General features: G+C 36.8%; 1 protein-coding gene across 3 annotated transcripts in view; it reads right to left on the bottom strand.

Annotated features, from left to right (window-relative positions):
• Positions 1–16,476, bottom strand: part of LOC126452545 (acetylcholine receptor subunit alpha-L1-like) — a 179,466-nt gene that overhangs the window by 15,351 nt on the left and 147,639 nt on the right. For 2 of the 3 annotated variants that reach the window (XM_050091109.1, XM_050091111.1), the window contains exons 6-8: positions 11,507–11,684; positions 9,086–9,238; positions 5,443–5,612 (exon numbers count right to left, since the gene is read on the bottom strand). In XM_050091109.1, the coding sequence (XP_049947066.1) occupies positions 5,443–5,612; positions 9,086–9,238; positions 11,507–11,684 (501 nt within the window). The remainder of the gene's footprint in view (positions 1–5,442; positions 5,613–9,085; positions 9,239–11,506; positions 11,685–16,476) is intronic. The other variant, XM_050091110.1, reaches the window with a different exon arrangement.

Here is a 16,476-nt window from a genome sequence, read left to right as displayed (position 1 = left end):
CTGGAGTTTCTTCAGTTTAAATTTTCAGTTCATAACCAATAAATTATGGTCAGAATCCACATCTGTTACTGGATATGGTCTACAGTTTAAAATCTTTCAAGATCTGTGTCTTAACATTATGTAAGTTCTTTCAATCTCTTTATCTACTGTGGAGCTAGATGGCATATAAGTTTGTACTACTGTGATCAGTGTCAGCTTTGTGTCTGTCTTGGCTACAGTAATGCTTCTACTATGCTGTGCATAGAAGCTTACCACCATTCCTATCTTGTATTCATCTGACCAGAAGTCCTGTTCTCCCTGCCAACACACTTCATTAATTCCCACTATATCCTTATTACACCATTCCAGGTATCTTTTTAAATTCTCTAAGCCATTTATCCAACCAAACAATGTAACATTCCAGCATCATTCTGAGTATTCCCTCCCCAGAGATCTGAATGGAGAATTATTTTGTCTCTGTCTTACATTACCCTCGAAGATGCCATCATCATTTAAGTGTGCTGTAGAGCCTGCATGCTCCCAGGAAAAATAATGGCTGTAGTTTCCCCTTGCTTTTCGCTATTCACAGTATTAGTGCAGCAAGCCCATGTTGGATAATGTTACAAGACTAGATCAACCAATCATCTGGACTGTTGTGCCTGATACTACTGAAATCTTACTGCTCCTCTTCAGGAATTATAAGTTGGTGTGGCCTCTCCACAGTGGCTGCAGTTTCGGCTATCTGAGTTGTTGGGGTACACCGGCTATCCCACCTCATCAAGGTCCACGATTCATGAGGGGGAGTGGGGTCTGTTTAGAACATTTAATCTTCTAAACATATAAATCCGTCTACTGGTTCTAGCTGACCCTTGTAGTTTAATCATTGGTGCTATAACATGACCACTGACAGCAGTTTCACTATTGTCATCCTTGAAGAGGTCAGGTCGGTTTGTTGCCTTTAGGTCCAATATATTTTGATCATGTGGGTGCAACTATTTATTCTAGGTAGTTTTCAGAGAAGATTTAGTAATGTTTTGCAGATTGTCTTATCATGCCCACCACCAATGGAATTAATTATCCCAACTGATTGTTGGATGATTAAAGTCTCTGAGAGCATTACTAAGGGATATTCATATAGTGAATTGAGGTTTTCTTTAAAGTTTTCAGCTGTGTTGGGACTGAGTCTGCCAGGGGAGAGAAAGTCTTGCATAAATAATTTTGCTTGTGGTTTCAGTTTCTGTTTTGGTGGATTTAATTTTCTCATGTCCTATGAATACCACAGCATCTCCATTTCCCATAGGCATATCCAATCAGTGCACTTCTATTTACCACAAAAATTTAACTGCTGTCGATTTCAGGTTTTAGCCAGCTTTCTGTAAGTGGTATTACGAGCTCCGCTGCTTTATAGGACTGTTTCAGACTCTGTGGCTTTGTTGCAAAAGCTTCAGGAATTGATCACTAGGATTTTCATCATTTCATCTGTGAGGGCCATTTCTTTAAATGTTTCAGGGTTCCTACAGCTCTTCTTATCTGCAATGTGAAACGTAGCAAGTTTGGACCACTCCACCTGTGAGTGTAGTTTCAGCTCTCTGAGACTGCAGATGTGTGTGCAAGTTACGCTTGTGCAAGTGTGTGTGTGTGTGTGTGTGTGTGTGTGTGTGTGTGTGTGTACTGCTGACAAAAGCCTTAATGGGAGAAAGCTATGATTGTGTGAATCTTTTTATTGCACCTATCTCAGCTCAGCATCTCCGCTATATGGTGAGTAGTAACTTTCCTTCTCTCGTATTGTTACATTCCACCCATATTGTTGTACTCCTATTGATAATTATATTTTTCTCCTTTATATTTCTACTGTGTCTGATGGATCATGCTGTGTGTATATTACATATATTCAGAACAGCCACAATACTGTACATGAATATCTCTCATTAATTTTTTTTCAGTTGATAATTTTCAACCTGCTGGTTTCAGTGATATATTTAGTTCTGTTTAAGTGTCAGGAAGTCGTTTCTGAAAGTATTTGTATGGAGTGTAGCCATGTATGGAAGTGAAACATGGACGATAACTAGTTTGGACAAGAAGAGAATAGAAGCTTTCAAAATATGGTGCTACAGAAGAATGCTGAAGATAAGGTGGGTAGATCACGTAACTAATGAGGAGGTATTGAATAGGATTGGGGAGAAGAGAAGTTTGTGGCACAACTTGACTAGAAGAAGGGATCGGTTGGTAGGACACGTTTTGAGGCATCAAGGGATCACAAATTTAGCATTGGAGGGCAGCGTGGAGGGTAAAAATCGTAGAGGGAGACCAAGAGATGAATACACTAAGCAGATTCAGAAGGATGTAGGTTGCAGTAGGTACTGGGAGATGAAGAAGCTTGCACAGGATAGAGTAGCATGGAGAGCTGCATCAAACCAGTCTCAGGACTGAAGACCACAACAACAACAATCATAAAATACTGATATATGGAAAATATTTAGCTATGTACCCCAAGACTGAAAGTATCTTGTTCTGACAAAGGCCTTGTTGGCCAAAAGCTTATTTTGTGACAGTCTTTTTGATGGGAATAATAGTTACACAAGAGGGGATTCAAAAGTAACTAGAATAAGTAGTACAGGAAAGTTCTGGCAGTTGTACAATGTGGACTACTACTGTTAACAGTTAATAGACTGAGGGATGAAGTGTGATTTTATAATGGAGAGAATATACCTGACAGAATTCTTCTCAAACGAAAGTGTGGCGACTATCGCACACGTCGATCGCAGCCGATGCATAAAATTTGCGACAAGCACAGAGATTATTCTCCACAGTTTGCACGGGAGTCACAGAGAAGAGAGCCGTCGACTGTGATTCTCATACCTACCTGTTTACTCTTTGTTGTTGATTCTCTTTTGTGTATTCTCTTACTTGGCAACCTGTTATATGTGAAAGAAATAAAAAAGAAACTTGAGTTCAGACTCCGTTAGTTTCCGATTTCTAACTGTGTTTGCCATAACTGGACTAGATCTTGCCCACACTGTCAGCTATGCAAAGTGGGCAGACACGTGCGCCCTCCAATCAGACAATTCCCAGATGTCAAGGCACGCTTCTCGCACATTCATTTGGACATCGTAGGACCTCTTCCACCATCAGATGGTAATCGCTACCTGCTAACAATCATCAACAGGTATACACGCTGGCCGGAAGCAATACCTATCGATATCATCTTGGGGGAAACTCTGGCAACAGCATTCATTTCAACTTGGATATCGAGGTTCAGCTGCCCACTCCATATAACAACTGATAGAGGACGACAGTTCGAATCAGAACTATTCACTCAGTTAGCAAGATTCTGCGGATACTGCCATCACCGCACCACCGCCTACCATCTGGCAAGCAACGGGATGGTAGAAAGATGGCACCGTACCTTAAAAGCAGCCCTCATGTGCCACAGTACTAAATGGATGGAAGCATTACCCATTGTACTGTTAGGTCTTAGGATGATCTTTAAACCTGATATGGACGCCTCCCTGGTGGAGTTGGTCTACAGAGAAACAATACGTCTGCTCGGAGAATTCGCTGACGACTCAGGGGTACTGAACGCAGATGACTAGTCAGAATATTTAAAAGGATTGAGAGAAACGGTCAAGAAAATCAAACCTGCGATAGCGTCCAGACATGGAGCCCCAGTAACATTCATGCACAACGATTTAAAAACTTGCACACATGTACTGTTACACAAAGATGGCGTCAAATCACCACTACAACCGCCATACACTGGACCTCATCGTGTTATACACAGAGATGCACATACCGTAGACATAGTACTGAATGGGAAACAAGCCACCATATTGTTAAGTAGAGTGAAACCTGCTTATATACTTCAAGACACTCCGGCGATGTCAGCGTCACGCAGCGATCAGCACAAGACAGCGATGCAGAACCGCACTCCGCTATCTCCGCAGTCAATAAAGCAGCAGCCTCGATGCACCACGCGTTCTGGCAGACAAGTGCACTTCCCTGCCCGCTACAGAGAGGAACATCCGAGCTCCGCTCTCACCAAGAGGGCTCATGTGGTGACTACTGCACACGTCGATTGCAGCCGACGCGTAAAATTCACGCCAATCACAGAGATTATTCTCCACAGTTCGCACGGGAGTCACAGAGAAGAGAGCCGTCAACTGTGATTCTCATACCTATCTTTTTACTCTTTGTTGTTGATTCTCTTTTATGTATTCTCTTACTTGGCGACCTGTTATATGTGAAAGAAATAAAAAAGAAACTTGAGTTCACACTCCATTAGTTTCCGATTTCTAACTGTGTTTGCATGGGTACACACCTATTTACGCAACAAAAGTATTTTTCAAGTTTGATTTGTATCTGTCATATGACTGTGAGAAAGTCTTTAAAAATTTTTATTATTTCTAATCTACTCATCTTTTTAAAAACATAATGTGGTCTATATCTCCTTATGTATGTGTTTATTAGGTGCATATAACATGGAATATGGTGCTATAAATGTTATCCCCCACCACATACGGTACATACGATTTATTTGCAACAATTTTAGTTCAGTTAAAGAAAGAAGAAAATAAGATTAAAAATTTAAATCACATCAAAAATGGGTTCCTTAAAGATAGAGCACAAACTTCCATAAGAGAAGATTGAGGAAGGAAACTGAATGCAGCATCAGCATGCTTTAACCACCGAGCGATGTTGCTTAGTAGCTAGATTAAATTCCTGCTGCATGTGCACTACCTCAAGAACATTTTCCATGATGCTTAGAAATGCTGTGAGTCATACATTTTCTGGACAATGACTTAATGTGCCTAGCTTTACAATCCTATCAAATTATGTGAGTAAGGTAGATTTCATTACACTACTACAAGAACTGTAGAGAAACTGTCACTTACTGAATGATAGGTAACTGTGTATCAGTTTCACTGAGGTCTTGTGACTTCCCCTTTCAAAATCCATGTCAGACTACACTTTCCTAGTTTTCCTTTAATCTCCATTGGCTGTTCTTTGTTTGTCAGGGGATTGTCAATGTATTAATGCAAGATGGTATTCATAAGCCATTAATTTAAGGTTGTTTCTGTGTAGAGATGTAGCTTGGCTCCCTTTCTCAATAAGCTACATAACTTCAAACTGTGTTCAAAATAAAATCTATGCTGAGAAAATGTTCATATAAAGTTTCTGAGAGATTTATCTCTGGCACTGATGTACATTATTTGGCAGGACTTTTGAATACTGCAAAAGTGTCAGATAGAAGTTGTCATCTACATACCAAATGAATTGTTCATATAATAATATCAACAAGTGTTTTCTCATTTTTATTTATCCCTGAGGCAAACATGTTTTGTCACTATACCATACGCTCACTAATAAATTCAGAAACAACATGTAGCAATGCTGATAAGAATGATCAATACTAATTTTTCATCATATTTACTCAAGTAGCATTCTTAAATCTGTGACACTCACCAGCAAGACAATGTGATGTAGCCCTAACATTCTGCCTGGCCAACCAAGGAGCAATGATTGCAACACCCATGGAACTGGAATGCTGTAGCAATTGCGTGATAGGTTTAGGACAACAACAGTCACCACCAGTGACAAAATCACAAGGTGCAGTGAGCTACTGTAAAAGAGCACTGAAAAACAAACAAAAATGTTTGTTAGAGGTAGTTGGAAATGATTGAGTCCAGAATAAATGGAAACACTTGAAATGATTATCTCCCATTTCTCTATGACTTCATTTAGCATATCAAATGCAGTGAGAAGTTTTAACACAGGAAAAAACTAAGATTTTATTTCTCTTTGCACAAGGAGACAGAAGTTTAATGAATAGAGAAAAGGTAAAAACCTCTCATTCTGGCAATGGACAAAAATAAACTTATTTTTATATTATATTTCCCTTTCAAATAAATGTACTTCATCCTTTGGTTTTCCCCCTGCAGATCCTATCCATGTAGCGTGCTTCTGAAAGGTCTGCAGAAATCTCTTCTGCACTGTGTATGTGTGTGTGTGTGTGTGTGTGTGTGTGTGTGTGTGTGTGTGTGTGTGTGTGTGTGTAAAGGGGGAGCTGTTTTCTTTCTGGCATGAATTTGTGTACCCACATCACTCTCTTACTAATAAATTAGTGCTTACAACCATTTGGATTCTTCTTTAAAGTGGACCAAAGATCAGGGAGAAGTTTGTTTTTAAAATTGCTTTTGGTCAGCTTTCAACAAAGGTATCACCTTTCTTGCACAGAGCTTACATAATTCTTCAAGTACAATGTTCCTACTTGTTCTTCTGACATGCTTATCTCATCAGGTATTTCATACAGTGTTAATTACTATCATCAAATATCATTTGCAAATTTTACTCATGGTTTGTGTTTAACAGAATTACAATTACTTTTGAATTTAGTAATTCAATTTTTAACTTTTGAAAGTGAAGGAGCAGATTCACTATAAACCTTACAAACTACGGATGAATTTATTTATTTATTACCCCTGTCATAAGTGGATATGCAAACTACATCATCAAATTCAGTTACTATTATGTCACTATTATGTGACACTGTGAGCCATCAGGCCTGATGTTTGTGGCAGCTTACCACATGAGCCACCAACCATTGCTGATAAAAGGCTGACTCTGGCCTGCCACAAGCCACTTCACTGTTTACCTTTATACCAAATTGTTATGACTGTGTTTGTTTTGTGATTCTGACTTTGTCTGTGTCTGCTCCTGCTGTACTCATGTTAAAGGACATCTTCTAAGCACCATGCACTGCACTTGAAATGTTTATTAGCCAAACCAGTATTTGGGCATATAACTCATTGTCAGTGGCATATTATGTATCTCAATATCAGTGACATGGATTATATGTGATATTCAGCTTGATGTGCATCCATAAAGCAAACAACCATTTGGATACATAGAATCCAATTAAAACTATGTCTATGTGAAAACGATAGGATGTGAAATCACTCTTGTCTCACAGAACATGGGTTGTCACGTATGTTACTGCTGTCATATCTTGTGAAGTGACAATTCTTGATCAAGTCTGACATAACTGATGTGTCAGACATGATCACCAAATGACATTGCCCAAGGTATGACAGCAGTAATAACATACACGATAACCTGTGCACTGTGAGACAGGATCAATTTCATATCCTATCTTACTAAACATAGACATGATTGTAATTGGGTTCTAGACATCAATATGATAGCTTTCTGGATGCCCATCAAGCTGAACATCATACACAGTGTTGTTGATATAGACATACATTACATGCAACTTCAGATTGGTTATACACCTGAAAACCTGTTTGGCTAATAAACATTTCAAGTGCAGTTCATGATGTTTAGAAGATGTCTTTCAACAAACATCTAAAAGCTGTGGAGCACCAAGCATTCAAAGATTTTGATGTATTCATGCTTAGTCTTGGACTGTGATAGGAATTTTGTTCATGACTTGTCTCTGATGAACTACTCTGTTTCGCAGTTTGTGATGCCACATTTATTTCAGGTATTTGTGTTGAGTTTTATGTGAAAATAAATATTTAGTGTTGTATACAACACTTTTGACATTAAACCATCCAAAACAAAGAATTCTGATAATTCATGGTATTGCAGTTTATTCAATTGAACAAAATACACACAGCAGACCTGCTGTAAAAGCTATATACAAAAAGGTGTTTTGGAGATTAAGTTGACACTTGACTCATGCACCAACATGGCAAAAGAAGGGAGATTATGATTTTACATTCTCAATGATGAAGTCATTAGAAACAGAACAAAAGCATGAACTGGAGGACAGAGAAGGGAGTTGTCGATGCCTTTTCAAATCAACCCGCCCAAAATTTCCCTTAAGTGATTGAAGAGAACCATGGGAAGCCTAAAACTGAATGGATCTGAACCACCATCCTCCCAAATATAGTATATCTGATTCTTGCTGACATCAGTGCTCTCTCTGTGTCATATCCTCTCCTAGTAGCGTATGCACACACAATGCGAAGTAGAGTTGTCAGCAGGAAAGTTCTCCAGTTTGCCAAGTGACTATTCAGTTAGTGGTTCCAGACTTCACACATATTACAAAATATTTTAATCTGTGACAATACGTAAAGATGTGCTAAAATATTATTGAGGCTACAGCCACATCCCAGTGTTCAAACTCTATGGGATTTTGATTGAGTATTCCTCAAATTGGAACTATTGAGAGTTGTGTGGTTGATGACAGTCCTCCAACTGAACATAATGTTAGTGGTGCCTAGTTGTAACCACACAATCCACTGTTTTCATACTGGATCTGCTGCATCCCTAAGAACCTAGCAATCTCTGAGATCAACACTGCACTTGATTGCAGGTTACCCTGTTCATTAGGGTGGTATCTGCTAATTAATAGCTTTACCCATTTGTGGTGTAATAGTAATAGTTGAATAGTTATGTACATAACAAGATATATTATGTTCTGTTATAATGATATAATCCTTTCAACAAAGACTCTGAGTAATTATAACTGCAAAATCATATGTTATGATTAAAACTGGAATGAGCAGGGTATTTGTTTGTCAGTTCATGTCCTTGATGAAATCAGTTTCAAAACACGTATTACAATGGCATGAATAGTTTCCAAAAATGCCTTACTTAATATACTGAAAATTATATATTTTATATTTCACAAAGGAAATATCTGTTGCCTTTAATACCATGTACTGTAAAATTAGATATGTAAAACGAATTGTGGTGTGTTAAAAAGATTTTGTTAGAAACATCAGCATTATCAGAGAATTTGGTTGCTTAGAACCAGGCACTGTTAAAGAACAGACAGCTTTGTAATAAAACCATTTCTTTTTAAAATACATAAATGACAGAATTATTTGAATGTTACTGCGCTACTGCTACAAGAAATATTTGATTTACAAATTTATTTTATTACTATATTATTTGAGCTTTAATTTCTTCACGTAATATTTCAGGCTTTCACAGAGCCCTGAGCTTCGATAGAAAATTATTTCCAGATATTTCTAATTTCATCAAGTTGCCTTCTTGACAGATTAATTGATTACTTTTATTTGAACTAAGTTTTCATCTGAAAGCAAAGAAAATAATCAAACTGAGGACACAATCATACCTACTAATGGTGTGTTTCCTGCCATTGCAGGTAACTTCTGAGAAAAATACAGCAGGAACAGGCATATAATTATTGCTGTACAACCGTTGAGCAAAATCTTTTCTCCTGCATTTGGAGGTAACCAAAATCCTGCCAGTGTCATCAGAACAATTGCTGAAATATTTTTTAAAAAACATAAATGAATACTATAAAACAAAAATTATGCTATTGCTTCGCATGCATAATCATTCAAAAGAACTTAGGAAGAAAGGAACATTAGAGTTTAACATCCCACTGATGATGAGGTCATTAGCCATGGAATACACATTCAACTGTGCCCTATTAAAGGGACCAACCAATTCCTTAAGTGACATAGGGAAATTATGGAAAATATTTGGAGGAATCAGAATTTTTTTCTGCTATTCAGTTTATTTTATGACCATCAGTCTTATTTATACCCCAGTCTTCATCCTTGATTCAAGTCTTCACATCCATTAAAACACTGGTACCTGGCATCAATAATGCTCTTTGTCTATTTGAAAGATACTTTTTCTTTATATAAAGTCCATCAACATTTTCAACTTCAGTTAAATCATTTATCTATATAAATATACATGATACAGAAGTGCTCATCCTGCACCTTCTTTAATGATTGGCAATTTTTATTACAAGAACACACAAAATTATATAATAAAAATGGTTTATGACATTACTAAAAAAGACAAGTAATGCACATTACATGGTCATTTTCAGAGACTCCTTCCACGTTCTTGAACGATGGCCAGTGGACATGTCACACCATTGTACTTAGGCTTCAGTCATGCACAGTACATGGCTGTGCCATACTGCTGAGGAGACTCTGAAAATTACCAGTAGATCAGTATACCAACTTTGAAAGTCAGTTACTAATAGGATTTGATATGACACCTGGTATCATTCATTTATGAATATGATACCAAAAGTTTGTACCCCTGCAAGTTACATAAGGTAGGCTGATGGGGATTTTAAGTGTTGCCTTCCTGAATAGGAGTCCAATGTCTTACCACTGTGTCACTTGGCAGGATAAAAAGATCTGGACCTTCGCATGAACGAGAAGTATCATTCACTGAGTTAAATGATTACAGAACTGTAAGTGACTGAGAAGAGATCAGTGCAAACAGCTACTCTAACTGGCATTTAATCCTTTCATGTTGCACACTGTAAAGTTTATGTACCATACAGTACCAAACAATTTTGAATTGACAACAGACAAATCATTTACTCAGCAGTGTGCACCAGTTTGAAATTTCTACCAGGTTAAAACAATATCTCTGAATCTGAAACCCTGTCTTTCGTTGCAATGCTTTTGCCTGGCATAGTTCCTCATAGCACTTCTGCATACATTTCTTGATTGCAGTTACCAATAGCTGTTAAGTATTTTATGAAATACATACATCATGTAAGTTACTGAAACTACTATTTGTAATTCTATCAAAGTAGTAATGACAAATATCCTATATTTATGGTGACTAGTTTAGGACATGAAGTCCATTATCAAATCATGACCTTCATCATAAGTATTGAAATATAATACAACTAGTACGTCTGTAAACAAATTTGTTTCATTGAGGAAGATCGAACTGCCATATCGAAATAAGTGACTGTGGAATAGAGTCAAATAATACTGCTCAACAGAAAAATACAGATGGGGTACCTATTTGATTCTACACAGCATATGCAAGAATTTGCTTCCCTTGTAGCAACAACCTAAGATAAGTTGCTGGAGGAATGAGGCATTTGTAGTGACTGGAAAAATCTGCATTCATATTTTAAAGGAGGACTGTCAAACGTGCACATAACTTTAGACTCATATTGCTGACATCAGTCTGTTGTAGAATTTTGGAACATGTTTAATGCTTCTTGAGACTGAAAATCTCTGTAGGAATTAACATGGATGTAAATGTAGTATGGTTTCTATGTTGGAATGCTGGAACTGCTTGTACAGTGGAACTACTAGTAATTCAGCACTTTGAATTCACTGTTAACTGCTACTGAAGGAACAAATACATTCCAGCCATGAGTTAAATCCTACCTGCAAATAAAAAAATGTAAAAATGAAAAAAGACAGTGGGGCTAAGGGGAAACAATGGGAGAGATCCAATAAATCAATAACTGTTTCCTGTAGCAACTTATTCTTCTTCCCAGATCAACAAAGCACACACTTTCCTCATATTTCCCATCACTCCATTTCTCTGGGTCAATGAGTTATTTATGGTACATGTGCCAAAAGATTATAATTCTTAGGCTCATTAAAAAAAAGTTTCCCTATATGTTTGCTAGTTGATAGTATTTGGCTGTAAAGCAGACCAACCTCTTTTGTTTAAAATATTGATAATGTTCATATCTGACTATTACTTTGAATCATATTTAATTTTAAGTTAATCAGTGCTCCATGATGCATACCTGCAGCTGGTGTGATCACAATGGCAGAGTAAGCAGGAGATTGTCGACGGAGAGTGATGTTGTATGTGATGTCAATGTATGGTTCTGTACAACATGAGTAATACTGTTCAGCTCGATTTCCTTTTACATCCACTATCTGCCATTCAGAATTTGTATTCCACAGGTCCATCTGCAACTCATGTATTGACAAACAACATTTCCACATTGAAAGAATGAAGTAGTAGTTAAAAATGTTTCCAAATGTATGTACATTTAATAGCTGAAACATCTAACTCAGTTAAAATTAGTTGTCACCTATCTTACAGCACACAGTAAAAATATCTTTGAAATTATATTCTTGACTTCGCAATGCCTAACTGGACTTCCCGATGTATTACATAAAATGTAAGACTACTGTACATGAAAATGTCAGAATTGGAAATTACGCGGGTTCCGTCTTTGCAATTTTACCAGGCTCCAAAAGCTTTCCAATTAAAATAGTCTTTTAAGTGTGTGTTCTGCCACTGCTCAGTGATCAAATTTTTTAACTATACTAATTAATTATATTCATGTGTTTGCCTGCTAAATTTAATCAAGTAAATTAGAGGGGAAACTGCTACTTTGTAAAGAGCTGCTGTATCTCATTCACACTAAATAGCTCCTGTTTTATATGTATATAATCAGCCATGTCAGTCATACTTATTTTCTCCCAGTACATATTTGAAAGGCTAATACTCTCACCTTCAGGTGGATTAGTGGTTTACATAACTGTTTTGTTTGATGGATGTAGCCACTTGTCTCTTTTGTAATTCATTAAACTACAAATAACAGTGAAATGAAGTTCAAAACAGACAACTGGCTATATCCCGCAACCAAAACTGTAAAGTAAACCACTGATCCACCTGACATTAGTGTGTAAGGCCTTGAAATACACTGTGGGATAAAATAAATGTGACTGATGTAGATAGTTAAACAATGGAAACTCCAGGTTGGAATATCAATTCAGACATAGATAGTTGTTTTAATTTGTCTTTTATGCTGAAATGAGCTTCTTGGTTATTTTATCCATGTGTTGATTCCATTTGAACTTTTTATCCAAACGAACCACAAGGAATTTTACACAGGATTTTTCTTTTAGTGTAAGGTCATTAATGTCTGCTTCTGAAGAAAACAGCATCTCCGCTATATAGTGGGTAGTAACCTATCCTTTTCATAATACTGTCATTATTCCACGCTGCATTTAGCATTGTTTGATATTGTCCAAAGACAACAGGTCATTTTTGCTTGTTTGAAATCACGTGATATGTCTTTGTGAGATTAAGATTTAAATTGTTAACTGTGAACCACTTGTAGGTTTGTTTCATCTCAGCTATGCCTCCTAACATTGAGTTTGAACTTTTGATGAGTTTGCTTTTGTCATCAGTAAACACAACAGTTTTTAAACTGACCTTTAAAGTCACTGGAAGATTATGTAGATAATGTAAGTAAGAAAAAGAATGGGCCCAGTACCAACATTCTGACACCATACTTGTTATGTTCCGTTGGCCTGAGATTAGTTTCATGCTTCTGCAGCAGTCTGTCAGTGAGACCCTCTGCTTTCTGTTACAGAAATAGGACACCATCCATGCTAGAAGATTACCAAATAAGATATTTTTTTCTTGTTTAGCACCATCAAAACTTCATTTGTGTGGTCTTATAATGCTTTCTCCATGAAGAATCCTTTATGAGGGCCATACAGAGAGCAAGTTAACAAGTTCTGCTCAGTTAAATAACTCAGTATTTTATCACACACCATTTTCTCAGACACTTTTCAAAAGAGTGGTAGGAGTGAAATAGTATGTAATTAGAGGTGGTTTGCATATCTACAAATTAGAAAAGTGTGCTACTCAGTACATTTAAATCTTTCAGGAAATATGCTCAAAGTCATCAACTGGTTTCAAAGAAATCTTAAGTGTCATATTATCTAGATGGTACAAGGTTGTGATATTCTGGTAGAAACACCATTGTAGCCACCCACAAGGATTACAACATTTTAGTGACATGGTGAATTTTGTAAGTGTCCTTGAAGGCTGTATTTTGAAAACTAATGTTTATTTGTCATGCACAGTGTGTCTGCACAAGTAACTCTAATGCACCTGTATTTGGTTGTTTATTAGTGGATGCAATTTTCTCTGCCAGTGTGAGGAACTTATCACTGAATGTGATGCTCGGTGATTTGAAGGTGGCGCTATTTCTGCCAGAAGTATTTTCTGGAGGCTCATTTTTGTTTGGCTCCTTTTTTTTTTTTTTTTTAATAATGTTCCAAATTTTTTATGTTATTCTTGGAGAGTTTCATATTCTGAGTATAGTGTATGAGTCCCACTTTTTTAAATAACAAACTGGAGGAGTATAAAATATTTGTTGTAGCAGAGTTTCAAGTTTTGATTCCACTTTGTCCTCTGAATTAGGTGAGCCCTCTCTCTCTAGCACAAGGTACTTTAATCTCAGTAACAGTCCATCCCTTATCTTTGCTTCTGTTCGATTACACCATTATTTGTTTTGGGGAGAAACAAAACTTGAGGTCTCCTGGAATATTGATTAAGAAAGAGCTAAATTTTCCATCTACATTGTCTGTTTTGTAAATTTCTCCCCAGCATTCCTTCCATTAAACGACTTGAGCAACTCATTTTTCTGATTCTGCAATACAGTACTTGTTTTCTATGATATAAAACTAACTGATCAGCATATTTCCTTGTTAACATTTGGCAATCATACACACGTTCACCATTAACTATTGGTTTTACAGCTACATTACTGCAGATTGCTGAGTCTAAAAACAAGTTGCAATGTTTGTTGCACTTTATCCTTCAGTCCTTGTAGGGAATTTTACTATTGATAATAACCTAAATCTGGACCTCAATCAATACTACCTGAAAGAAAAACAATATTGAAGTCTCCACAATCAATGATTCTCCAGTTAAGTCTGCATAACCCTATTAAAACAGGCAAAGGTCCCAAGTTCGAGTCTCGGTCCGGCACATAGTTTTAATCTGCCAGGAAGTTTCCTATTAAAACTGTTTATAGCTACTTTATGAAACTTCCAATGCTTCCTGTTGGTAACATGGGAACATTCAGTATTGCAAGTTTGAGTATTTCCTGATCCACAGTTGTGGTAAAACATTCAAATACCTTAATCGTTTCCATTTTTTGCACAATATTTTGACAACCAACCAGTCCCCTTCTTTAGGTGCTGCGAGTTGCACTGTCAAATGTACTTACAGCTTTGACTCCAACTCGACTGTGAACTATTGCTGGTCCCACGCCACTGTTCAGCTGACAGTGAGTTTGACTTTCAACACCCACTATGCCCTTTTGTTTTTCAGAGCTCATACTGGGATTCCTCAAAAATGCATTCTCTTAGCATTTTACAGCTCTGGTTGATGTGGTGGCCAGTGAGATCATAATAAATTAATTGCTGAACCCCAAGCGCTGTTTAAATTGAATCCCCCATCCCCGTTTATTAGATTTTCTGACATCCTTATTTTGATAGATTCCTTAATTATGCTATTCCAGAAACTTAATGTTTGATATTTGAACACAATACTTGCCTCCTTGTATTCCATTTCAGCATTATATTTGTAACAGTGTTCAATGACAGCTTATTAGCGCAGTTGTTTTTAGTTGGGTGCATTGCTGATGTTCTTTCCATCTCTCCTCAACTATTTTCATAGTGTGCCCCATGTTAAACATGCCACTTTCACATGGAATTTGGTACACACTGATCTTTAGATTATCTAGATCATCCTTAACATTGCAAAGAAGACTTTTCATCTTTTGAATGACACTGCCTACAGACAGATAGATGTAGATCCTATGAGTAATATTGAGAGGAAGATGATTACTCCTCTCAAAGAGTCAGGCTTGCCTGTAACATCAATAAGGCTCTTATAACTTGATAACTTGAGTAGCTGAGCTTTCACAACTCTATGACCTTCTTAAGGTAAACAAGGAAGGCATTCCTCTCAGACTCATAGTTGAGTGATTGACTATTTTTTTACTGGTGCAGTTTTAGCATTCCGCACAAATTGTACAACTGATATTGGACAGATAAAAAAAAGTTGCAATAATACATAGCAAATAGTAGGCAAATTAATATTAGTTTCTTACAATTTAATTTTTAAGTAACTTTTTTGTTATATATTCAGAAATTCTTTTACAGAATAGAAACAGTGCTTTATTAGAAATGTCTTTAGTTTAATTTTAAATATGAGATACATAGCAATTTTTATTTCCTGTGGCATCTTATTGTATAGGATTACACCAGTATTAATTATGTTCCTCTGAAAGGCTGTGATTCTGTGTTGTTTTTGATGTATATTTAATTTTCCTCTGGTACTATAGTTGTGCAAATTTTTGTTCTGTAGTAGTTTGCCTGTATTCAACAAGTAGTCTCTAGTGAACAAGCTAGTTTTATAAATGAATAAGCTTGGAACCTTCAGAACACAAGTTCAGTAAAAAGAGATACAAGTCTCCATCCTTTTAAGGCCACAGATTATCCTTAGAGCTCTTTTTTGCATTCTAAAAACCTTTACACTGTGATTGTCCCCAGAAAATGACCCCATACCAAAACAGTGAGCAGAACTGCGCATAATATGGCTACAGTACTGTTGTTTTCCTTGTTGTAGACTTTAATATTCTTAGACCATAGCACATGGATGAGAGTTTCCTAAACAATTTATTTATATGTGTGTGGCACTTGAAGTCTTGCTGAACTAACAAATCCAAAATGTTGTGACATTACATTTTCTAGGTGGCGCACTTGAATAGATGTTTGATTAGAGAGAGGAAATAAATGAAAGTTGACACACAGAATTTTCTTCAGATTTTCAGTGAGTTTGTTTTCGTTGAACCACTAAGAAAGTCTTTTCATAGGACTTTCTACTGTTGAATGCAAGGTCTCTGGGCTGGATTCAGTAAGCAATATGCTGGTGTCATCAGCAAATAGCATAAAG

The sequence above is a fragment of the Schistocerca serialis genome, unplaced genomic scaffold, assembly GCF_023864345.2.
Source record: "Schistocerca serialis cubense isolate TAMUIC-IGC-003099 unplaced genomic scaffold, iqSchSeri2.2 HiC_scaffold_897, whole genome shotgun sequence".
Classification (NCBI taxonomy): domain Eukaryota; kingdom Metazoa; phylum Arthropoda; class Insecta; order Orthoptera; family Acrididae; genus Schistocerca; species Schistocerca serialis.
The sequence above is the reverse complement of the archived record's forward strand: the minus strand, read 5'-3'. Positions and strand labels throughout refer to the sequence as shown.